A 25073-nucleotide genomic window follows, 5' to 3' on the forward strand; every position below is an offset into this window, starting at 1 on the left:
AAGCTGTTTGTCTTTTCCCATTAGGGACATTCGCTTTTACTGTCTAAGTGACGGGCTCGTTAGTGTGAATAGGCCTTCTCCCTGGGAGCGAGCTCAGCACCTTGCTTCTTCAGCGTTTGCCTGGGCAGCGCGCTCTACCTCCAGAGCGCGTTCCTGGGAGATGGAACCCATCGTGACACGGGAACGTTTTATTCCGGCCTGGCTTACTTGTCACACCTTCCTTCCCCAGCAACCTTCTGCCCCCCAACTACAGCCAAGATCAGCTGGCTGAATGGTATTCTGCTTTCAAGTCCCTGAATAAGCAGCTCAGTGAGTGAGGTTTGGGGGATTTCACTTGGGTCTCCCCAGAACTCTGCTCCAGTGGCAGCTTTGTAGCTTTTCCAGCTGTTGGGTCCATCATCTATCTGAGAGTTGGAAACTCAGGAGTGGGTGGCAGGTCCCTCCTGGGGGAGACGGGGTGCGGGGGTGGAGGGAAGCGTAAGTCCTGAGAGTCCCTCTCGGACCGCGGACACCTGGCCTGCAGAGCCAGGATAGCGAGGACGATCTGGGCGAGCTCAGCGGCCCTGACTCGGGCACTTGACTGGGCAGAAGACACTTCCCTCCCTTCGTGAAGGGGAAACTCCTGTTTCTGATCTCCCCTCTTCCTTCTGGAAGAGCAGCTGACATGTTTTGTTTCTGCCCATGGAGACACCTGCCACACCGACTGCATAACGCGGCTCCGCTTACAGTACGAGAAGATCTGGCAGGAGTGCCTGGCCCACGTGCAGACGTGCAAGGTGGGGGTCCCGCCCGCAAGCCTGTGCAGGGGAGCTCGGGGCTGGGCCTGACGTCCCCTCCCTGCCCCGCCCCTGCCTCTCTGTAGCCTGGATCCCCTGCCTTCCTTCCTCACATGCCCCGGGCCTTCCCTGGCTGTGCATATTCTGCAGCTCTTCCCTCCGCCTGTCCCCGTCCCCACCACTAATTCCCTCCTCCAGGAAGCCCTCCTTATCTCCCAGAGTTCTACACTCTCTGACTGCCTCAGACTTCACCCTTGCCACCCTGCATCACGTGCAACACTTGACATTACTTATTCAGCGAGGTCAGTCATATCTGGGGGTTATTTCCAGTGCTTCGCTTCTGTGACTGGTGCTGCCAGTCACAGCTGAGAAGACCCAAGTTTGCAAAAGGCCCTGGGGCACTACCCAAGCCCACAGGGCCCTGCCTATTTGCTCTACGGCCTCAGGGACAGCCATGTGCCTTGCAGCCAGCTCTTTAGGGGCATCAGACCTCAGAAGTAAAGCCTGGGGAGGGATAAGAGGGAGGTGAACCTGTGTCCTCTGAGAGTCCCACCCCACCCACCGGCACTCACCTCCCCTACCCTGCTGCTGCCTGGGACTCCTCCTGGAGCCCCACAGGCCCTTTGGCCCTGAGGGCTGATGCCTCAAGCCCATTCTCACTGCCCTTTGTCCGGTACCCACAGGGGCTGCGTGCTTGCCTCACTACCCCAATGGTGCATTAAGCCCGACAGAGGAGACTTGTCATTCCCCTTCATCAGCACTGGAAATGTACAACTGCAGACAAATTTTTAATTTGGGGGAGGCTTGTTATTTTAGATTTTATGCATAAAACAAGGCTTTATTAATATAGAGAGCCTACTTGCAAGTCAGCACAACTCAGTTACAGGAAGCAGGGGCCCGTCTGACCTGCAGCAGCGCTGGGGCCACGCAGGGCGGCAGACTGCGCCTGGGGGTCTGCAGTAGCGCAGGTCTCAGTTCAGACTCTGGCCCCATCACGTGCCAGGGGTCTGCCACCAGCAAGTCCCTTCACTTTGTTGAACCTCGGTTTCCTCCTCTGTCAAAATCAGGCTGATGAGAACACCTGGGGAGGGGTGCGTTCAGTGGGACATGGAGGGGACAGCATGCAGCACCGGGCCACAGTGACGGCCATCTCCACTGCTGTGAGGGTTTCCCCTGAGGTTCTCGGGAGGGTGGAGGTGACCTCAGGGTGCAGGACCAGGCAGGTGAGCCCCCCACCAGCCCTCAGCCAGGCTCTCCCTTGAGCCCTGCAGGCGCAGCTGCTGGACTGGAAAGCCTTCACTGAGGAGGAAGCGGAGAGCGTGGTGAGCCCGTCCTTCTTCCAGATGGTGGGAGAGCTCCAGAGCAAGACAGAGGAGGAGCTGGAGTCCTTGGAAGTGCGTAGATGGGGAATATGGGGACCTGTGCAGCTGGGGAGCAGCCTGGGGTGCTAGGCTGTGAGAAGAACTGGATTCCGGGGGCCTCCAACTTTCCTGTCACGAGGGAGTCCTTCTCCATCACCACGGCCAGCCCCTCAGAGCCATCCCGATATGCCGGACACCCTAGGCTCTGCCCCTGACTCCCAGCCACCCCCCAACCCTGGCACCCACACCCGACTCCCCGGGGCCGGTCCCCAGCAGCAGGTGCACCCCCCACCCTAGCCCCTGCTCAGTGTGGGTGCAGAAGGGCCACGGGAGCAGTAAGCCCCTGCCCCAAGATGCTTCGAATCTGGAGTGGGGTCCACTGACGTTTCTGCAAGGGACCAGATAGTGCGTGTTTCAGGCTCTGCGGGCCGTCATGTGTCTGTAACAAATTCTCACTCTGCTGCCGTCACACACAGGCAGCCCAAGGCAACACAGGAACACATGGGTGTGGCTGTGTTTCAAGAAAACTTTCTTCTTAAACACTGACATTTGGATTGTTTATAATTTTCACATCATTAAATATATTCTTTTTATTATTATTATTTTTTGCCCCAGCCATTTAATAACATAAACTCTGTGCTTGGCTCCCAGGGCCAAACCAAAAGGGGTGGAGGACCACGTTGGCCCACAGGCCAAGTTTGCTGACATCTAACACTGATGAGAGCATAAGACACATTGTTTAAAGGGGCAGAGGTGAGGATTTAGCAGAGTGTGGGTCTGGCCCAGACGCTGAGAGTCAGGGAGCTCCGCAGAAGGAAGGATGCCCCAGGGCCGAGAGGGGTGCAGCTACCTGAAGGCCCAGGCGGTTTCTAGGGCGGTTCCTCTTTCTCCTAAACCCGAACTCCATCTTCTTCCTGTCCGGGGCTTCCGTGGACACGAGACTTCAGGGAAAGCCAGACCAAGGGTATGACCTTGGGCTGACTGGAAATGTTGTCCCAGAGGAGGGAGGGCCGTGAGCCAAGGTGAGGCCCAGGTGACCTTGAGGGATGGCATCCAGGCAGTAATGGCCAGTCCTCGGAGACACGAGTCCTCCACTGTTCAGTGAGGGAGCCCGGTGAGTGGGGCCGTGCCCCTCGCCCTGGGGCACTTCACTCAGGGCCCCTTCTCTGGGCTCTGCCACTGCAGAAGTCCTTTGAGGCCCTAGCGAAGCGGGCAGAGGGCCAGAGCTTGGAGCTCTTCAGCTACTTCCAGGAGGCCGTGCAGCTGTGGGAGGCACACCGGGGCGTGCTGTCCGTGCAGGAGCTGGAGCTTCAGAAGCGGATGGAGCATCAGCGCCACAGGCACAACCTGGAGAACAAGGTGTGGCTCCCAGCCCCCAGGGCAGCCCCCACGGGGAGGAGGGAAGGGCCTCGCCCCAGTCACCAGCTGCCTGAAGGCTCTGCTTGGTGACCTATGAACTCAGCCAGGATTCAAGTGTAAAAAAGAAAAAAAAAAGAAACAACAACTTGACCCATGCTTCACACCATCAACGAAAATTAATTTCAAATGTAAAACCTCAAGCTAGCTATAAAACTTGAGCCGATGGGGAAACTGAGGCTCATGCTGGTCATGGGACACCATGGGAATGGAAGACACGCACCTGAGTCAGGTCTGGGCTGTGCAGTGGGTCCCTGGGTCCAAACGTGTCTGCAGGGGAGAGTGCATGACAGACCGACAGAGGGCATAGAGCATCTGCCCTTGGCAGTGAGCTGGCTCCTGCCCCAGCTGCCGTCACACGGTCTAGAAAACGGAGGGCGCGTGCCCAGCATGTGATGTCAGTAGGAAGGGTGAGAGCAAGGGGCAGGTGGCCTGGCAGGGTGAGACAGGCCAGGCCGGGTGGGTGTGAGGGCTGTGTCCCTGCGGAATCCCGTCTGAACTGGGTCTCCAGGGATGTAAAGTGGACAGAAAAGAACATTTCAGATAGAGACCGGAGGCCTGGAGGAGCGCCCTTGTAGGAAAGAAAAAAGAGCCCTGGGTGCCTGGGCCCCAGGTCCAGGGGCAGGGTCTCTGCATGTCACTGGAGACCTGGGAGCTCCCAACTGTTTTCTCCTGTTCCGGGGTCGGCTGCCAGGCCCAGGAGGCCCTCCTTGATGAGCTGTTGGACCAACTGAGACAGCAGAGCAGTGAGGCAACCCTGAAGTCTCACCTGGAAAAGGCCAAAGATTTTCTGCAGAATATAAAATGCAGGTAGGCAGACCAGAGCCCAGAAGACAGAGGGGGATGACCTGGGAGTCGTCATATTCAATGCCAGAGGCTGCCTGTTTGGGACCCCGGGGGTGTACCCCACAATCTCAAGGTGAAATGTTGCCTCCAACCTGAGAATGTCATGGTCCTGTACAGCTCTGCTGTCAGTCACCACGGAAGCTTCCAGGGAGAACTCTCGTCGGAAGTTTATGGAGGGAGGTTTCAAGGCCCTGTAGTTTAAAGGTCAGGAGTGTGGGCCCTCCTCTACCTTTAAAATACATGCTCTTTGTTAAAGAAGAAAAAGTTAACCAATACAAACATGCAGAAAATGTCCCCTCGTTCCTGCCCGACGACTCCTTTTTATGGGCATATGCCCTATGCGTGGGCCTATAGATATACAGAGTGTTTTTTAAACAAAGGTTGGACCATACTCTCAAATTGTTTTGTAACTACAAATATGCTTCCATTTTAGATTACCACGTAGAATGTATTAACATGGTTGCTTCATAATGATTTAACACCCCCCATGGATTAGCTTTTTAAGATTAGTTCCAGTTTTTCAATATTAAAAACAGTTCTCTGTGAACCAGCTTGCATCTCTGTGCCTTTGTACACCCAGTTCCGTGAGGACCACGCACGGGACAGAAATTGCATTGCCGATGGTTTGCAGCACTTAGGTTCAGAATTAGGGCTCGAGGCAGATAAGTAGCCCTCTGAGCCTTGGTCTCCTGACCTGGGAAACAGATAGCAGTCTGGGTCGTGAGGCGTTAGGGGGTTTGATGGGATAATATCGGTGAAGTTCAAGAACAGGGTAAGGGCTGTGGGCTGGAAGCAGGGACCCATGTTACAACAAGCAGAGAACACTCTCATGTGTGCTTTCTAAATGTTCTACAAAGTATCACTCCTCGTATGGTCAGAAAAACAAACCACAGACTATTATCGTAAAAAGAAACCTATACGGCTGCTCTGTGCACAGGTAAATGCCACATTGCAGCCCACCTCTGGGATCGGGCTTGACTTTGGGCCGGGGTCTCCCACGCTCAGCTGAGCCCCTCTTAGATGAGGGTCTCCCGTACCTGCCTTCCAGTTATGAACACTTTCATGTCCTCTTGACACAAGAAGTGATGGAGTACTCAGCGATCATACTGAGAGAACTCAACTCCTACAGCTCCAGCCTCAGCCGACACTTCTACGTCCGTGAAGTCTTTGAACAGGTAGGGGGAGGGAGGGGTACGAGATGCCCAGCCACTCACCGAGAAGCAAAGGATGACTTCTAGTTCTCATTTGCTTCGACTTTGAACTCCTCCCCTGACCCGTGTGGAGTTAGAGTCTATGTCAGGACATCAAGGAGTAAAAAGCTGAAAGCATTTCTGAAAGAGATCACCTCTTTCTCAGATTAAAAGAGGTTGAAGGGCTCAGAACTCAGGCCATCAGAACTCCATTAGAATGGAGTTCTAATAAAAAGGTTGATTTAGATGATTCTTTGAGTTCCGTTCACCCAGCCCGGCACTGCCACCTAACCCCCTGAATACAGCTCCCACCCACCCACTGTGCTGCTCACAGGCCCTCCCAGCTCTGCAGCCCCCACTGAATCCAACCCCAGCCCATAGGCGACCGCAGAGGCGCCCCCTCTGGCTCCCACCCTGACTGACCCTGCTCCAGCCCACTCCTTGGTCTCCCTCATGCTGCTCCTCTGCCTGCCTCTGCACACTCAAACCCGCCCACACTCCCAGTCCACTCCCAGGGACAAGTGCCCCATCCACTCAGCCTGACCCCCCACGTCACCCTCACCCCATCGCTTCTCTCTCTGGGGGTGCTTGCATGCTGGCTGCTGGGGAATGCAGGAGTTCAGAGCACCTGTGGAAGGTGTCCCCTGAAGGGCAGGTGTGCCTTACTAACCTGTATTCAGCTTGGATCGCCCTCAGCACAGTGTCTTGCACAAAATTCAGACGCAAAGAGTGGCCCTGGGTAAAGCACGAGTACCTGGCATGTCCTGGGCCGACGCTGCCAGAGGCTGGTGCTTTCCCACGCACCCAGCCAGAGTCCTGCATGGCCAGAGCTGAAAAGACTTGTGGTTGACACTGAACCTGGCCAAGGCTTTCCCGTATACATGGGCTCCCTGCCTCCCCAGAGAATCCCTCCTCTAGGCAGGGGCCAGGGTTCCGGTTGCTCATGAACGCTCCCTGTGGCACCTGTGGTGAGGTGGAGCTCAAGCTACAGGGGGGTGAGCTCATCCTCCGCCCTGTGAGACCAGCCTGGCTGTGAGGATGGGCACTGTCACGGTCCCCATAGCACGAGGGAGGAGGCTGAGCCCCACAGGGTTTGAGGGGCTTGCCCAAGGTGACCCGACTTATGAGGAGCTGGGATGCGAATCCAGACCTGCAGACTGCCCAGCAACACCTTTGTGTGTGGCGCACTGTGTCGGTAGCTTCATCCAGGGGGTGGGTAGTGCCAACTAGAGGGCTCCCAGGTCTCACAGGCCACGTTCACTCTGTGTGCTTGTGAACCCAGAATGAGCTGGGCGCAGCAGATTCCTGCCCCTTGGTTCGAATCCTCCCATTTATGTTTTCTAGCTCTTTGCCCTGGGTCACGACTGAAAATGTGTCAGAGTGAGATTTGGTTCTGTGAAAGCCCACTGTGTGCCGATGCCCACTGTGTGCTGAGAGGGCTTGCTCGTGTGCCCGGGCTCAGGGAAAACAGTCCCCTGGACTGAGAACACCCTGCATTGGATATTGGGGGGAAGTAGGTCCTTTGACGTGAAAGAAAAGGGGCGCCCGTGGAAGTGGCGCGCAGGAGGACAGCAGCACTGCTTGCTCAGGGCCCTGTGCTCTTTCCTTGCAGAACTTGAATGGGGACGTCATCCTCAAGCACCGAGACCCAGGTAAACCTGTCACGCGTCAAGTCCGACCCTCCCTGACTCCACCCTTGGGTGTTCTGGGGCCGGGGACACCCACTCAGGCTACATCGGTGACCCGTCTTTCCTCTTGCTTTGGGGTCGGCCCTCGGCAGAAGCACACGAAAAGCATTTCCAGGACAGGATGAGAGAACTGAGGAGGAAGCAAAGGGCTGAGGCGGAAGCGAGCAAAAGCGAGGGAAGCGCGAGCGGAGGCGCCGGTTCCCCCGGGCCGGCAGAAGAGACGCAGGAAGGAGGATCTCCGGACCTCGAGTTCTTCACGACGGGAGCGTTGGGAGGGAGCCAGCAGGAGAGGTCCCCGCCGAGCGAGGAGATGGATGAGTCCGGAGAGGACTCTGTTCAGGAATCGGAAGAAGCGCAGGTTGAAAGACACAGCTCCCCAGAGCCGTCCCCGAACCAGGAAGGTGTGGTTCCAGAAGAGGAGGAGGAAGAGGGCGAGAAGGAGGAGGAAGAAGAAGACACGGAGGCGGAGGAAGAGCAGGAGAGGGTGTCCGTGGCTGAGGTAGGTGGGCCAGGGGAAAGTGTGTCATATTCACTCTGTGTGTCATTCATACACGCTTGTGGCCCGGTGGCTCGGTCTCCCTCGGGGCACGTGGGAAGAATGACCACGGTGTGAACACCTTTAACGTGTGTCAACAGGGACCTAATTCTCACCGCAGAGCGGTGCTTTTTAAAGCTCACCTTCCTCTCCTCGCACCCCACCCTACAGCCTCCTCGGAAGTCCTGTGGCCTTCCTCCTTCTTCCCCGTCCTCTCCCTTTCCTGCTCCCCTTCCCTCACAGATCAACCTAGCCCCTCCAGCCCCTCCCTCTCCCCGTTCCCTGGCTGTGTGAAACGAGTGAGCGCCTCCCCACTGGCAGGCAGGGAAGTCGCTCTCATGCGATTAAACCTTGTCGGACACACACACACTTACAGAACAGTAACTTGAATTTCATAATCATGAAATTGCAGAAGACTCTCTTCCTGTGTTGCTGGGGAAGAATGGTCACATGAGGCTTCTTTTTGAGCAGGGACCTCACACTCAGGTGCCCTCAGGCGGGCAACAGGAAAGAGAGCTGGAGACCAAGTGTAAACGGTGACAGGTGGTAATGAGTATTGTCTTGGTCCGTTTGGGCTGCTCTATGGGGATGGTGTAGACTGGGCAGCTTATGAACAACAGAAATCTTTTTCTCACAGCTCTGGAGACTGCTAAGTCCGAGATCAAGGCACCAGCGGATTCGGTGTCGGGTGAGGGCCCACGTCCTGGTTTATAGACAGCCTTCTTCTCCTGTGTCCTCACATGGTGGCCGGGATGGGGAGCTCTCTGGGGACTGTTTTATAAGGACACCAGTCCCATTCATGAGGGCTCTGCCTTCGTGACCTAATTATCTCCTAAAGGGCCACCTCCAAATACCAATACAGTGATGATACGAATTTTGGAGAGATACCCAGCATCCAATCTGTGGCAGCTGTGCAGTCATTACTCAGCTCCAGCCAACGATGCCATGAAGGAATGTGGGCTCAGAATGGCCAGATCTTCTGATTTTTAGGAGACATCTAAAATCCAGACTCTATGTGGAATTTCCTGATTTTAAAAACGCTATGTGTGTCGCAGGTTTGATTCCCAGTCAGGGTACATGCCTGGGTTGCAGGCCATGACCCCTAGCAACCGCACACTGATGTTTCTCTCTCTCTCTCTATCTCCCTCCCTTCCCTCTCTAAAAATAAATAAAATAAATAAATAAAACCCCCTATAAATCCTTTAAAAAGCGCTATGTGGGCACAAAAACAAGTGCAGGCCATATCTGGCTCACAGCTTCACAGCCGTGGGCATCCGGGAGCCTGTGGTCGGGTCCCCGAGTCTGTTTGATGCCATCCAGTCTAAGGTCTTGTTTTCTGCTTAGTCCGAAGCCCAAGCAGAGAGTCTGGACGCTGTGTCCCTGGAGGACGTGGACATGGAGTCCTTCACCGTCTCCAGTGGGAACACGTACTTTGTCTTCCTGCCCCTGGAACAAGAAGAGGAGGATGGTGAGAGGCCTTGTTCCGGCCTCTCTACCGCTCTCGTCGATGACGCGCTCAACGCCCAGTTCCTGGAACAAGTAATAATTCCGTCCGCGCTGGTCTCAGAAATTAAGAAACAGTGAGTAGGACACCCTTTTAGTTTCATTCTCTTGTCCTGAATTTTATTAACAAAGTGAAATACTTTAACAAAAAGGGGACTAATTTCAGCTGGTAAAAGGAAATGTAGAGCCCAGACTGGCGTAGCTCAGTGGGTTAGAGCATCGTCCCATAACCGAAGCATTGTGGGTTCGATCCCTGGTCCGGGTGTGAACAGTCCCCAGTCCTGGTGTGCACAATCCTCAGGCTGGGTGTGTCAGGGAGGCAGGCAGTCGATGCTTCTCTCCTCCCGCATCAATGTTTCTCTTCTTTCCTCTCTCTCTTAAAAAAAAAACTAGTGAAAAAGAAATGTCCGCAAACAAGGATAAAATTCTTTTTTAAAAAGGAAACATACAACTGAGGGTAGAGATGAGACACAGAATAAAAAGTAGCAACTGCCCAGAAACCGTCTGCAGTCACAGACGTTCTCCGTGAAGATGGCCTTGCGGCCGCTCCCAAGACAACACCTTCCTTCCCTGGGCCTCGTACCCGCAACATAGCGTTTTCTCCGCGAGATGCTCTGGGTTCTAGATCACACTCCATCAGTAATCTTATCACCTCTAACTTTTAAAAAAATTTTATAGATTAGACCATAGGTGTGAGTCTATCAGCATGATATTTGGCTCTGATTATATGACACATTTATTGCAGGAAATTAGAATATTGAAAACAGGACAATGAAGAATATAGGAATGACCCATAATCCTACCCCTGAGAATTGACCTCCCCTAACTCCCAAGTTTCTCAGCTTTCCTGTTTGAATTTGGGCCAAATGTAGAAATTTGCCTTTGGCTTTAGGACAGCATACCCATCGCCCTCCTGACTCCTGACTCTGCAGTGCCACAGCTGAGACTGACCAGCTAGAGATCACCTGGTTAATCTACCTCCCTGGTCTACACACGCGCAGGAAACAGAAGGAGTAGGGTCAGGCCTTTGTCCTCTCTCCTCCTCTCACTCACCATCTTCTCACCTTGGACATGTCCCTTGATTTGAACCTCATCCTCTCCTTCCTCTGTCACAGAACATTGTCCTCTCCGTAGCACATAGAACAAAGAAAAGCAAGGACCGCTGCAGGAGCTAATATTTATTGAGAGGATTTGAAACTTTCAATAACTGTAAGGGGTACAATAACCAGCCCGTGTTACATATCAAGAAACTGAACCCCAGAGAGTTAGTAACTGGAATTAGACCTCTGAGGTAGGAAGTGGTTAGATCCATGATATGAATGTAGACCCTGTGAATCCCAGAGTGTCGAACCAAACACCATGCCATCTGACCTTGGAACTAGCCATAAACATAGTTCTGTGTTTGAGTGACTGGAGGTGCACATTGCAGGGCAACATACATGCCGAAACATACAGAAGTCGTGAGTACACAGCTCAGTGAATTATCCAGAGGGGACACACCGGCTGACCAGTACCCACAAGACGTGAAACATTACCAGGTCTCCAGGAGTCCCCCTCGTGACCTGTCCTAGGTCACTGCCCTCTCTTCCCCAAGGATAACAAGTATTCTAACTTCTGAATTCGGTTTGCTTGTGTTTGAACTTTATTGAAAGGAAATCATACAGAAGGTACTGTTTTATGTCAGGCTTTTTTCATTATATCTGTAAGATTCACATATATTCCCTCATATGGCTAAAGCTCATTTTCTATTTCTGTATAGTATTTTATTTATCCATTCTACTACTGATGCACATGGGGGCATTTTCCCATTTGCGGATGTACCAACAATGCCCTCCGAACGCTCTTTTATGTCCAAGTCTTTTGGTGAACGTATATGTACATCTCTGTTAGACATTGAGCTAAGGGCGGAATTGTCGGGATGCAGAGCTGTATGTGGGTCCGTCCAGAGAGGATACAACCAACACATACTACCAAAGGTTTTCAGAGGTGGTTGAACGGCTCACGACAGTGGGCGAGCGAGTCCCACTCGCTCCACCGCCTCCCCGGTGCTTGGCGTCGTCGGCCGTTCCATTTCCGCTGTTCCGGTATCTGTGTAGTGGTGTTTCATTGCGACTTTACGTTGAAATTTTCTGGGGAATAATGATGTTGTGAACCTTTTCATATACTTATTGGCCATTGGTTATTTTCTCTTCAAATCTTTCGCCCACTTTTTTTCTGGTGGATTGTCTGTCTTTTCTTCTCATTGATTCATATGAGTTAGTTACCTCCCCTAGATATGAGGGTTTGTTTGTTTGTTTTTTCAGGTAAATATATGACAAACATTCATTTGTTCCCTCTCTGTACTTACCTTTTTAACTCTCTTGCAGGAGTCTTTTGATGCACAGAAATTCTAATTTGTAATGAGGTTCTAATCATCATTTTTTTTCATGAGGGTTAGTGTAATTTGTGTTCTAAGAAATCTTTGCTTGACTCACAGTCACGAAAATATTGTCCTGCGTTATCTGCCACAAGTATTACTGTTTTGAACTTCCACGTTTAGATGTCAAATCCACGGGAATTGATTTTGTTTATGGCGCAGGGTGGGAGTCCACGTTCATTCCTTCCCCACGTGGACAACCGACGGACCCCAGGCTATTCGAGAAAACTCCCCTCCCCCCGTGGCTCTGCTCTGCCTCTTCCCGCTGCTCTGTGTGTCTGTCCTTGCACCGCCACCTCACCTGGCTTGATGACTGTGTCTTCACACTGAGCTTTGATGTCTCAGAGAGCAAGTCTTCCAAATCTGGTCTTCTCCAAGATCGTCTCGACTATCCTAGACCACTTACATAGACCACTAGTGTTTGCATATAAATCTGAAATCTGTTCAGCAGTTCCCATAAGAAGACATCTGCTGAGACCGTTTTGTTATCTCATTGAATCTAGAGACATATTTGGGGAGGACTGACATCTTGATGATATAAAGACTTTAAAAGGGAAGAAATTATAAGCTGAGAAAAATATTTGCAACTCACATCATGGTCAAAGGACCTCCTACTCCCAATATGTAGAGAGAGCTCCTGTATAAAAAGATTGCTATAGATTGCTTCTATACAGAAGAGAAATGGACAAAAGACATTAAAGGATAGCATGAAGAAAGAGAAATTAAATAATCTTGAACAAATGGAAACATACTCAATCTCAGCCATAGCATGATGAAATTGTCCAATTTAAAAGGTTAACAGCAAACTCTGAGGCTGTGGAGAAGTAGGAACTAGTCCTCACTGCTGATGGGAGTTCAAGTTCCTTGCAATAGAAGCACTTTGGTTGCTTCAAGAATCACACATGTATTTTAGCCTCTGATCTAACACTTCCAGTTCAGGGAATTTATCCTATAGAAATGCTTTTACACTTGACTTATATACAAGGTTATTTATTATAGCCTTCTTTGTAAGAACAAATGGTGGAAAACCACCCAGTGTCTTCCAGCAGGGGTACTATTAAAGAACGGTGGTCCACCCAGACCAAAAAATACAGTGTAGATGGCAAGTAAAATAGGGAAGAAGGAGTGAAAGGGCGAAGTGCTTTATGAACATGGAAAGATCTCTCCCTGGCATGATCGCTGGCAGGCTCACCCTCACTGGTCTCTCCCCCAGACTCCGAGCTGGCTTTTTTGAGCACTTAGAGGAATGGTTTGACCAGTGTGCTCTCAGCTCCCGGGACGTGGTGGCCAACAAGATCGATGAGCTGGAGTCAGAACTGGAGCTGCGTCTGCACCTGCACGAGCCAAGAGCCCAGCGCATTGAAAAGGACATCCACAATGTCAGGGCAGGTACAGACCCCGCCTGGGGAGGCTGCTCCGCCCCAGACCCCGGCGTCCGAGCCCCCACAGCTCCGCACTCATTAGCTGCCCCTGTGTGCGTCACACAGTGTTTATCTCATTGTTACTGCACCTCGGAAGGTGTGAGCGTGGGTTCCCACCACCCAGGCTGGCAGGGAAGGTAGTACTCAGAATACTTGTTCAAGATTTTTTTAATTGTGTTTTTAAAGGGCATTAGATACTGAGATGACAAGTATTGTCCTTTCGTAGCTGCGTGGACCCCAGCTCTGTTCACATACCTGTGAGATACACACGTGCATGGTGGATGCTTCAGAGGCAAACCTGTTGCTCAGAAGTCAGAGCTGTCAGGCTCAGCCACTGTAGCTGCGCGACTCCGGGCAGACTACCTGACTTCTCTGACGCCTCTCTCATCTGCACAAGGGGATGTTGTTGTTGGCAGGGGCACAGTCAGGAGTCATGAGCACCTCGTACAAGACAATGGCCTCCAAAAGTGGTAGCCATTAATCTCAACATACAATTTATAACACTTAAAAAGAGGTGCCTTTTCTTAGGCAGAGGGCTCTGTTAATGGGTGGGGGCACACTCCCAGTTGGATCCTGCAATGGCCCCCGTTAGGTTTTCACTCGTGTTGCACTTCAAGCTCCATCATAGACCTTTAGAGCTTGCGGGCAGTCCCCACATGGTCCCACCTGGCCTCGTAATGCCGGGGGCTGTGAAATGGTTGTCTAATCAGGCAGCCTGGCCTGGAGTCCCCGGGTCTGTGGCCTAAGGAGACCTGGTTGACCTTTGGAACCTCATTGTCTTCATCCAAAAAATGCACATTAACTATAAATATAAATGAAGATGCCTTCTGAAGCCTGGTCTCCCTCCCCTGCCTCGGCCCCATGGCCCAATGCACAATGTGGAAGTCAAGGCCAGAGAAGCAGTGTCGCAGGGTCACAGTGTTCCATCCGGATACAGCTGAGACCACACAGCACTTCCACCATGCCAGCAGGAGGGAGGCCAGTCAGGGTGGTCTGGGGCTGTCCGCTAGCTCTAAAGGCCCATGATGGAGCTTTTGAAGCCAAATCCTGGTTCTTGTTACTATACCTTAGAAGCTCGTTGGAATTCAGGCTCATTGGAAATGAGTAGCCACTGACTTAAAGAAACAACCCCCAGCTGCCCAGCTGCGGGCTGCGCATCTTCTCCCAGACCCTCTACAGAGACCCCTGCCCTCCCCAACACCTTGCCCCCATCCCACCTGCTCCCAGGTTGCTCCCCCGGGACTCTCCCTCTCTCAGACCTTGTTCCCTTCAGCTGCAGGCAGGGTGTCCCCACCAGCAGAGACCTCCCTGCCCACTGCTGGGCAGAGCCTCCTCTCCAGTTAGAGATCCTGGGGCAGTCTCAGGATGGCCTCCCTGAGATCGGAGCCCGTCCTTAGGCCAAACCCTTGTGAGGGCAGCGGAACAGAATGAGGAACCTTGGCCTGAGCGGTCCCTCTTCTGCAGCTGGCCCAGGAAGGGAATGTCCTAAGGTGACCCTGGGTCCAGAGCACCTCAGCTCCCCTCATGCTTTTCAGCCGAGCTCTTGCTTCATCAAGAGCGTTTGGCCAGCCACTGTGCTGGGGTGATGGAGGCGCTGAAGAAGGAGAAGCTGATGTTCTCCCAGTTCCAAGAGGAGCAAAACACGAAATCTGAAAACTTCCGCCACAAGATTTACGACATGGAACACACCTTCCTGAACGCCACCAAGAGCCACAAGTAAGGGCTCTGGAGCCCCCCACCCTGGCCTTGTGTGCCTAGAACCCAGCCAGGTGGCTGCTCTCAAAGGAGCAGTCCCTCCCTAGTGGATAAAAAAGCCGGTTTTCCAGACCTGGAGCCACCTTCCCTTCAGTTCACCTCTTCACAAGACTCAGAGTCCACCTGTGTGAAACATCTCCCTGGGGGCCAGGGGCTGGGAGTAGGTGAATAGCCAGAGAGAAAAAAGGATGCTGGTGGTCAGAGTGCAGGGATGCAAATGACGTGCCCCAGAATGTCCATGGTGGGAAGGACCACTTCCATCCCGGGTGATCAGGAAGAGTTTTCCTGCAGGATGTCCCAGGGCCTGGGAAGGAAGAAGTTGGGGGCAGGGAACAGAATTCTCCCATCAGGAAGGGGCAGTGAGTGGCCCATCTCAGGGTAAGGATGTGTGCAGGGCAGAGCAAGGGGTTCCAGGAAGGTCATTCAGGGACTTGTGAGGGAGGCTCTTGTGTGCTCAGGGAGGCCTCAGGTAAGAGGTGAGGAGCTCTTTGAGGAGCGCAGCAGGGAGCAGGAGGCACGTTGCTGGGAGTTAGAGCGGGCATGTTGGAGGGAGGGTGAGACCCAGCAGGACCTGGGGTTTCTCCTACCAGTTTGGTGGCAGGAGCCTGAGAGAAGTGGCCTCCGATCCAGCACCCTGAGAGCTCCACACCGTGTCCTGCACACGCCGGGATTGTAAACTTCCTTCTAATGCCGCTTTTTCTACCCAGAGAAGACGGGCAGTGCTTTTGGTGGCTCCACAGCTGGGCACGGCAGCGGAGCTGAAGCAGCCTTCCAGGTTGCGCTGCCATGCCCAGGTCACCACCCTGCCCCTCCCGTGTTCCCCAGGCTGGTCATTCTCAGCAGCACAGTGCACCAGGAGCTGCTGAGCTATGTTGACGTCATCCAGGTGTCCCTGCGCAGCTTCCGCCAGTATCTGGAGGAAAGCCTGGGCAAGCTCCGTTTCACCAACATCGAGTACATCAAGCACTGCAGGTGGGACCCAGAGCCCGGGGCTCCTGTGGGCCACTGGGCGTTCTGCGTCGAGAGTCAGTCCTGTTCCCCTTAATTTGGTATTGTGACAAACTGTACAGAACATAAAACCCGTTCGAACCACTGCCGGTGGCAGTAAGTAATTCACAGTGCCGGGCTAGCCTCACCACCATCCACCTTCGGGATGCTTTCATCTGTGCAAACTGCAACTGAGAACCCACTAAACAAGAACTCCCACTCTCCCCTTCTCCCCACCCCTGGCGACCGCCATTCTATTCTCCGCCTCCACGGGTCTGACCACTCTGGGTACCTCACTGTACCCAGTGAGGGTACAGTGAGGAATCACACATTTGCCCTTCTGTGTGTCTGGCTTATTTCACTCAGCATGATGTCATCAACCTTCACCCGTGTGTCAGAGTTCATTCCTCCTTAAGGCTAGATATGGTCCCAGCATGCACATAGGGTGTGCTTTGTTTCTCCATTCATCCCTCGATGGACATTTGGGTGGTTTTCTTGCTTCTGTCCTTGACCTGCCTGCACTCACTTTACCTTGATCTTGTGCTTTTAATCTAACGCCTTATCAACCACAGTATTCAGGATGAATGGAAAGTTTCCGGTCTGATCAGTGGCTTCTATTTCTCCCAACTTATTTCCAGATTGTTTTCAGAGGGAGGCAACTTTTCTGCTGATGAGATTGAGTTGCTATGTAACCGACTAGAGAAGGAAGCTGCCCGGATAGAGTTTGTCGAAAGCTCGATCATGATCAACATGGAGAAGATGGAGAGCGAGTACCTGGACCAGGTGGGTGAGCCGCACCTCTGACCTTCAGCCAGGCTCCCAGGACCCCTGGTTACAAGGTCAGCAGGGCCAGTCTAGCCCCGCTTTCCAACCACTAGTTGAGCCTGTACCCCTCTGCTTCTGCAGCTCAACCGTTCCCAATGAAGTCTCCCTCCTTTGCTTTTTATGTTTCTTTATAGGCCAATGATTTCATCAACAAGTTCGAAAGTAAATTCCATAACCTGTCTGTGGATCTGATCTTCATTGAGAAAATCCAGCGGCTGCTGACAAATCTGCAAGTGAAAATCAAGTGTGAGGTGGGTCAGATGAATTCTCCATCTGGGGCGTATTCGCGCACACAGCTGCATGCCGGCGCTTCCTAGAAGCTGGGAACACCAGTGTGGTCTCTGCCCAGTGGGATTCACTCCAGCCAGGAAGACATTAAATTGTCATGGCTTCTAACATTCACCGTGTTCTTATGCACTGTGCATCCTGCTGACTGACTTATTTCGAATAGCTGTGTTAGTCCTCACAGGAACTGTATAGAGCAAATATGTTTTTTTTAAAGATTTTATTTATTTATTTTTAGAGAGGGAAGGGAGGGAGAAAGAGAAAGAGAAACATCAATGTGCAGTTGCTGGGGGTCATGGCCTGCAACCCAGGCATGAACCCTGACTGGGAATCAAACCTGCAACACTTTGGTTCGCAGCCCACGCTCAATCCACTGAGCTACGCCAGCCAGGGCTGCAAGTACGTTTTTTAACCCACATTTTAGAGAGACCCATGCAGAGAGTGACTTAGTCAAGAACACGGGGCTCTTAAATGGCGTAGCTGAAATGTGAATCCAAGTCAAAGATGTCTGATAAACAACCTAGCTGTACACCTCAAGGAACTAGAAAAAGGAGCACAAACTATACCCAAAGTTAGCAGAATAAAAAGGTCCGATCAGAAATAAAAGAGATACTAGAAAAAAACAATAGAAAAGATCAGTGAAGCTCGGAGCTGGTGTTTGAAGAGAAACAAAATTGATGAACCTTTAGCTAGACTAAGAAAAAAAGAGACAATACTAAAACAAAATCAGAAATAGAAGAGAAGACATTGCAACTGATACCACAGAAATGCAGAGGGTCCTGAGACACTGCTCTGACCAATTGTAGCCAACAAGCTGGATAACCCATAGGAAATGGACAAACTCCTAGAAACACACCCGTACCCTCAACCAGTTCTGTGAGTTGCCCCCATTCCATTTTGAACCCTTATCTATTTGACAGTTTTTAAAAATGCCTTAAATTTACACTGACCAGGTTTTTGATAAGACTGTGCATTTTCCCCTCCTGGTTTCATTTTTCCAGTACTTAATTCTTCTCTCAGACAATATGTTTTGCCGAACATTTTCCTGAGCAAAATAGGTATTCTAGAAACAAATCTTGGAACCTCTGGCTTTTCTAGGTGGCAAAGTCCAATTCGCAAGCAGATGGATTAAATTCTTCTCTGGAGCAGCTTCAAAGCAAAGTAGAGATGTATCGAAACTCAAAGGGAGATAAAAAGGTGCGTGCTCAGGAGGCGCCAAGCTGTGACTGGTAAAGATGCTTCAGGCTAGACTCATAAACTGGGAATAAACTTACATCCGTGGTCAACACTTCTCCAGCACCGGGGGGCCTCTGAGCCTTCCTGCCTAACCCCTGTTTTATTCCATGGAATTGAGGCAGAGGAGAGAAACCAGCCACTTCCCCCAGCCCCCAGCGCCTCCCCGGCAGGCAGCGAAAGTCCAGTAAGGAAGTCTTTTCTCTTCCATTTCAGTGATTGAGCTAAGGTTTCATTGTTATTAGCAATAGAAGACATTTATTTTTCTATCCTTATTGTTTTTTCTTGCATAGCAACACGTGCTTCTTGGAAAAAGTTCCCACAGCCACCAGTGCAGGGCAGAGAACACACATCACTCACATTGTCCTCACTCCCTGCAGAACCCCTCATGGCCTCTGCGTTTTTGTGCAGATGTTTCTACACATGCCCTGCAGAGCAGGGAACACTGGTACACCTGCTGTGACCCCTTCAGTGGGCCCTGTGGGGACAGCTCTGCCTTTCCAGGGCAGAGACATTTGCTTTCCCACATTTCCTCGCCTCCCAACCTCCCCTCTCCTGGTGGTGTCAGGGTGTTGGGCACGGTGCCAGGGCTTCACGCAGCCTCCTGGCCACGTTGGGGAAGCACGATCCTGTGTTGGGCAGACAGTCCTGTGTTGATGGGAGACACCGGATGGACACTTGTGCAGAGCAGTGATCAAGAGAAGGGAGAGAGGCATCAGACGCCTGGTGAAGGCCGTGGGGACCAGGGCTGGTACGGCCTGGGACGTGAGCTCAGGGCCACTTTGAGGAGGGCCGTCTGGCTGCTGGGTACAGAAAGGCAGGGAGGTAGGCCAGAGAGAGGCAGGGTACCGGGACTGAGGCAGAGAGAACAGTGGCTGGGACAAAGTGCCAGCAGAGACATGTTCCAGTTCCAGAGCGGAGTGGAGGGGCGGATGGGCCAAACTCAGAGTGCACTGCAGATGAAGGAAGTGGAAGAGGCCAAGGCGCCTCCCAGCCTGGGCCGTCTCATAGGTCAGTGGACGATTCAGGGAGCCACGCGTGAGCACTGCCGAGTGAGGCACGGGGAGTGTGGTAACGGTGAACGTCCTCACAGTGCTTTCCCGCACGCCTGTGGGTGTGCTCAGTGGGATCGCTGCTCCAGGTGTGTGTGTACTCGACATTGTCATTAGAACCCCTCTGGAAAAGCTGTGGTCGCTTTACTCCTGCACACCCTTGCCATCCTGGGCCAAATGTTTCCTCCTGGATGCAGAGTGTTAGAGCTAGAAGAAATCCTAGGGGCATTCTTTGTCCCCATTGCACAGATGAGGAAACTGAGTCAAGTATGTTTATTTTTTAAACAACTTTTTAAAAAAGATTTATTTACTTTTAGAGAGAGAGAAAGGGAGGGAAAAAGAGAGAGAGAGAGAAACCTTAATGAGCTAGAGATAGGTCTATTGGTTGCTTCTTGCAAGCCCTGAACTGGGGACTGGCCCACAACCCAGGCATGTGCCCAGACTGGGAATTGAACTGGTGACTTTTTGGTTAGCACACTGGTGCTCAATCCACTGAGCCACACCAGCTAGGGCAAGTCAAATATGCTTAAATCACTTGCCTAGAACACACCTGTAGAACCAGGAATTGAACTCGCGATGCCCCATCAACGGAAGGATCCGCTGTCCCAGTGGAGCAGCCTGACAGTCAGCCCAGCGTTCCCGCTCCCCCAGGGCCCCCCTTGCCGGCGAGGGGCGCCCATCACACCAAGAGGCATCCTCACCAGCCAGCCCCCTTTCCTGAGATTCAGATGCAGTCGGCTCGCCCTCCAGCAGCCTGCTTCCTGTGGTTTTCTTCTCCCATGTTCTCACTAGGTGGTGACCACAGAAGAGGTCCGTGGCTCTGTCCAAGCTTGGAAGGAAAAACTGAACCACAGGATTCACTACCTCAACTGCGGGCTGGATAAATTGTCCACAACTCAAGTGGATTTTGCTGTAAGGAGCAGAATGGGGTGGCAGCAATGGGTGAGGGACCCCTGCAGGGCTCAGCAGGCCCAAAGGAAGAGGACCACCCGGATCCCTGCTGGCAGCAGGCCTACTAGGGAGCCTTGGAAAGGCCACAGGCTGTGGGTCAGATCTGGGTTCAAATCCAAAATGGGCCACTTTCCTACTTTGGTCTCATAGGAGACCCTCACCTGTGGGCACCACCTCTGCTCCCCCACCAGGGCCCTGGGCCCATCCCGCCCACTAGCTCTCAGGGCAGCCTCACCTCTCGGCTTCTCCCTTCCCACCCTCACCCATGCACACCCACCAGCTTCTCCTCACCTACCCCTACCGCCTCACCCAGGCCCCGGTCTCTCGAGCACCCAGTTGCCCTTATCCTGCTACCACCTTCCACCATCCGCTCCCTGAGCCACAGACAGACCAAACCCTAGAGAAGGCTGGTCTGACCGTGTCGCTCTCCTGTCCTCTGAGCAAAATCCAGTCCCTTTCATCGGACCTGCGCAGCAGCCTCTGCAGCGCACCTTCCACGGCCTCCTCATTTCTCTGGTCTCCCTAAGGTGTCACTTTGCCCGGACCATCCCTCACTCCTGGACTGGTTGGGGTGTCCTGGCCCCAGAGGCACCTAGGCTTTCCCCAGGAGCCCACAGAGCATGCAGTGAGGTCTCCGTGTTAGGGACCATCTCCTCTGGACCGTGTGCACCAAGAGGGCAAAAAAAACCTTATCCCCCTGACCCCACACTCAGCCCCTGACACCTGGGCTTGAACACCAGAGGCTCTCAATGAACTCCAGGTGCTGGGAGGAGGGGGGCTCCCAGAACCGATGGCAACATAAATGGGCACCCCTCGGGTGCTGCTCTGGTTCCCCTCAGGCCCCGCTTTGTCCCCCTGCCACGCTGTGAAACAGCCCTTCCTTCTGTGGGGAGGGTCTTCCCACCATGCCACCGACACTCACCTCTATTGCACCACCCCTACCATGCCTGACAAGATGGGGTTCAGGGGCCCAGCCAGGGTCCTTCCCTCTCACAGTCAGTGCTGAGTCACAATGCCGAGTAAAATACTCTGCATCGAGTGCTCACTGTGGGCTGCCACTCCGGCCCCTTTGCTAAGGTCCAGCTCGAGAACGAATTGGCAACTCACTCAATCATGCATTCATTCATTCACTTGTCCATTGGTCCCAGGCCGGTCGTACAGGTCTATGACCCTCAGTCTCATAGAGGACACTGGACATTTCCTTTACAGTACTGGTCCCCACTGTGACCAAGTATTTATTTGTAGATGCACGTGTTAAATGTCTGTCTTCCTGACTGGCCTTTAAGGTCCATGAGGGCAAGGGTCACGTGTGGACTCTTCACCCCATGTCCCGGGACCGGGCAGAGCCTTGCAGAGAACAGGAATGCAGGAAACGTTGAAGGTTGGCATGCAAGCATGAATGAATGGCCCTCTAAAAGAGATCGGAGCACTACCATTTTACAGAAAGGGAAGAGGCTCAAAGAGGTCAGGCAGCTGGCCTCCAGCCACGGCACCTGAGCCAAGTGGTGCTGGAATATGGACCCACCCTGTCTGACTCCCCGGCCCCTGGGCTAGGCCCACACGCTTGGACCCTTCTCTCTGGCCTGCAGGACAATGTGCTCACTGACCTGGACATAGAGAGTGACATCCTGGTGACTTCAGAAGCCCTTGAAGAGGAGACCAAGACACGTGGGGTCACCCCCGAGTCCTTCGCCCACCCGAGCCGCATGGGGAAGCCCATGATTGAAGACCCAGCTATAGAGGTGGTGAAGAAGATCCTGCAGTGAGTGGGGCCCTGCACGGCCCGTGCCCTGAGCCCTCGGGAACTGGCTTCGGGGCCCCGCACCCTGGGTTCCCGTGGGAGCCCACTCCTGAAAGCCTGTGATCTTGAGCAAGGGACCTCTCCTCTCAGAGCCTCTGTTTCCCCCTCTAAGATGGGGGCTCAGGATAGGGTAGAGTTACGTGGTGTTGTGTGGGAACTGGGGGTGGTGCCCGGCACCTGGCTTGAGCTGTCCTCACGGTCCCTGGGTAAAGCCTCTCATCCCTCCCTCTGGTTTCAGACTTCAGGACTCAAAGTTCTCAGTTCCCTCCTCTGAGAAAATTCGACCACAGACAGGTAGAGGCGGACAGGCCTGGGGATCTCGGGGCGCTGGCGGTGGGGAAGCCAGCGGTGCAGCCCGGCCCATACTCATCTCGGGTCCTCTGCTCTTGTTCCGGGCGATCGTCACCCAAAGGCTCGAAGCGACACCGGAATCACGGAGAACACTCCGGGAAGGCCTCGCCCAGTGGCAATGTCACCTCTTCAGGGAGGTAGGGATGCTGAGCTGTCCAGGAACTCCCCTTCCCCGACCCCTGCCCCGTCTCCCTAAAAGGAGGCCGGAGATCACCCCGCTGCTTTGCCAGCGTCTGTCATCAGAATGTGCTGCTCGTGCCCACAGCTCCTGGTGCCCACAGCTCCGAGACACCAGGGGGCCCCATGAGGGCCCAGCTCTGCTGCTGGCTGTGGTCATGTCTGCACTCATGCCTGTAGAGTGACCGGGCTCACACCGGCCTCCCACCCAGAGAACTCGTCTGAGAGCTCAGAGGTTTCCATGGAGATGGCTGGTGGATCCAAGCCCTCCTACCTTTCCACACACATAGTGTTGCTCAGACTGAGGAACCCTAGAGATGACTCCTTGGATGGCAGCACAGAGCCTTAGGAGGAATCCTGGGCCTCTGCATTCCAGCCACGTGCTCTGCCCACTGCGCCCTGCTGGGGTGATTAGACTCATGGCTCGGTGAGCGTGAGCCCTGGCTACCACCACTCAGCATGGATTTTGATAACAGAAGCCACATGGCCGAGCCAACTTTGGGTTGGGCTTCCATGAGCCTTTGTTGATGTGGTTTAATTCTTGGGTTTGAGGAAGCAGCAGTGAGGAAGCTACTGCTTTGCATCCCTCTTAAGGTCATATGCAATGTGGAAATTAGCAAAGACCAACCAAATGAGAAAAGCAAAGGCTATTTATTCAGAGCTCACTCCAGTGTGGGGGTCAACCACATCACTTGCATTGTGGTGGAGACTCAAAGGCAGGCGGAGGAGTAGGAAAGCTTTATAGTGGAGAAGAGGGAGGGCTTTGGGCATGCCCAACTGGAAGCTGTTGGCACAGGAAGGGGGTGGGACGGGCCAGCAGCGGGGCATCCTGTGTGATCGGTTAGGGGAATATACTTGGTTGTCTCTGGTGGGTCCTAAGTGGGAAGCAGGGACAACGCTTGGGAAAGCTGTCACCTATTAATCAATTCCTGGTCATTTGGGGGCCAATTATTACAGACATTATTGTTTAGCTTTCTGAATCGTCACTGGGACAACCACTGGCTTCCTGCATGTTAGATGCCGGGCCGGCTGCCCCACTTGTGTGTCATAATGAGGGGCCGGTTCTCCGGCAGGTCACTGCAGGTCATGGGTCAGACTTTTGTGTTTACATGTGGTCCAGCCATTGTCCATTTGCATATTCAGTCTCTCAGAGGCTGCAAAACGAAATCCATGTTGCTAGGGCTGCCAGACTAAAACTCAGGATGCCCGGTTAAATTTAAACTAGATATACTAATATTTTTAGTATAACTATATTGAAATATGGCATGAGACATACATTAAAAAAATTACTTGTTGCTTATATGAAATTCAAGTTTCAATGGGCACGTTGTATTTTTATTTGAAAATCTGGCAACGCTACATGTGGCTCAACCTTTTTTTTGTGGGGGTGGGGGCTCACCAGAGGGTAGCAAGGATACAAATTTTTAGGCCCGAGCCCCGACCCCCCTGCCCCCTTCTCAGTGGCCCTGGGGGGTTTAGCGGGCGAGGTTCATCCCCCCAGTGTGGTTGTCTCCAGAACTGACGGGCAGTCGGGAGGCATCTGGAAGGACTCAGCCCCAACAGGGGAATCAGGTTGCCCGCAGGCAGCTCAGGTGGGACTCCCTCAGGCTCAGACAGGCCTGTGTCTGTCCCCACCTCCAGAGCACTGACCCACCTTTGTCCCACAGCAGCACACGGTTCACCAAACCCAACAAAATCGACAGAAAGTACCAGGTGCTCTGGGACAAGCCACCTCCTCACGCCGAGTAAGTGACGGCACCTCTTCCTTGAACTGCATTTGAACCCGCTGTCTCCGCGTTGGGGGCACTAGGCCTGGGCCAGGTGAGGGGCAAATAAGGAGGGGGCCGAGCCAGCTGGGTTGGTGAAGGGGCAGATCATGGTCAAGGGCAGTTTGCCTCAACTCATTTCACCTGGAATTGTTGAGAGATTTTTTTTTTCACCAAAATTTCACATTTTTCAAACGAAGCATTTTGTGGTAGCAGGGCAGCAGTGCCCGTCTGAGGTTTGGGTTTTGTTTTATTTTTAAGTGCTTCTCCCTCCCCTGTTCCTCTTTTCCTGTATTCTAATGCCAATGATTAAAATAAAATATGCTCCGCTTAACATAGCTACATTTCAAGCAAACCAGTAAAATTTCAACTTCGGAAAATCAAAAGCACTCAGAGAAAGTTCAGGTCTACAAGCGCCCCTCCCTCCCCTGAGTCGCAGCGCCCCTCCACACCAGCCTCTCCGCCCCACCGGCCTCACCACTGGGGTTTTGCGAACACGCAAAGAAGGGCGGCTTTTCCATCAGGTGGCCCAATCAGCAGCCAGATGCGCCCTTGCCCCAGGCACCCAAAGACATTCCACATTGTTAAGACCTTCCCTCTCTCCCAGTTTCCTGTAGTTCTGTCACTTTATCACCTATGCAGATGCATGTAACCATCGCCACAGTGCACACACAGGACCGTTCCGTCACCACCAAGGCTGTCCCTCCCCTTGCTGCTCCTTGCAGCCGCGTCCACCCC

General features: G+C 53.0%; 1 protein-coding gene across 2 annotated transcripts in view; it reads left to right on the top strand.

The window, feature by feature from the left end:
* Positions 1-25073, top strand: part of CCDC180 (coiled-coil domain containing 180) — a 49901-nt gene that overhangs the window by 13775 nt on the left and 11053 nt on the right. The window contains exons 10-29 of one of the 2 annotated variants that reach the window (XM_045840736.1): positions 230-309; positions 688-776; positions 2048-2170; positions 3323-3496; positions 4248-4363; positions 5448-5574; positions 7202-7241; positions 7370-7776; positions 9157-9392; positions 12945-13120; positions 14688-14868; positions 15733-15879; positions 16533-16677; positions 16854-16970; positions 18103-18201; positions 20082-20189; positions 21830-22002; positions 22280-22335; positions 22454-22529; positions 24237-24314. In XM_045840736.1, the coding sequence (XP_045696692.1) occupies positions 230-309; positions 688-776; positions 2048-2170; positions 3323-3496; positions 4248-4363; positions 5448-5574; positions 7202-7241; positions 7370-7776; positions 9157-9392; positions 12945-13120; positions 14688-14868; positions 15733-15879; positions 16533-16677; positions 16854-16970; positions 18103-18201; positions 20082-20189; positions 21830-22002; positions 22280-22335; positions 22454-22529; positions 24237-24314 (2748 nt within the window). Of the gene's footprint in view, positions 1-229; positions 310-687; positions 777-2047; positions 2171-3322; positions 3497-4247; positions 4364-5447; positions 5575-7201; positions 7242-7369; positions 7777-9156; positions 9393-12944; positions 13121-14687; positions 14869-15732; positions 15880-16532; positions 16678-16853; positions 16971-18102; positions 18202-20081; positions 20202-21829; positions 22003-22279; positions 22336-22453; positions 22530-24236; positions 24315-25073 lie in introns of both variants that reach the window. The other variant, XM_045840737.1, reaches the window with a different exon arrangement.

This window comes from Phyllostomus hastatus, unplaced genomic scaffold, assembly GCF_019186645.2.
Source record: "Phyllostomus hastatus isolate PE091 unplaced genomic scaffold, TTU_PhHast_1.1 phas_contig_34, whole genome shotgun sequence".
Lineage (NCBI taxonomy): Eukaryota > Metazoa > Chordata > Mammalia > Chiroptera > Phyllostomidae > Phyllostomus > Phyllostomus hastatus.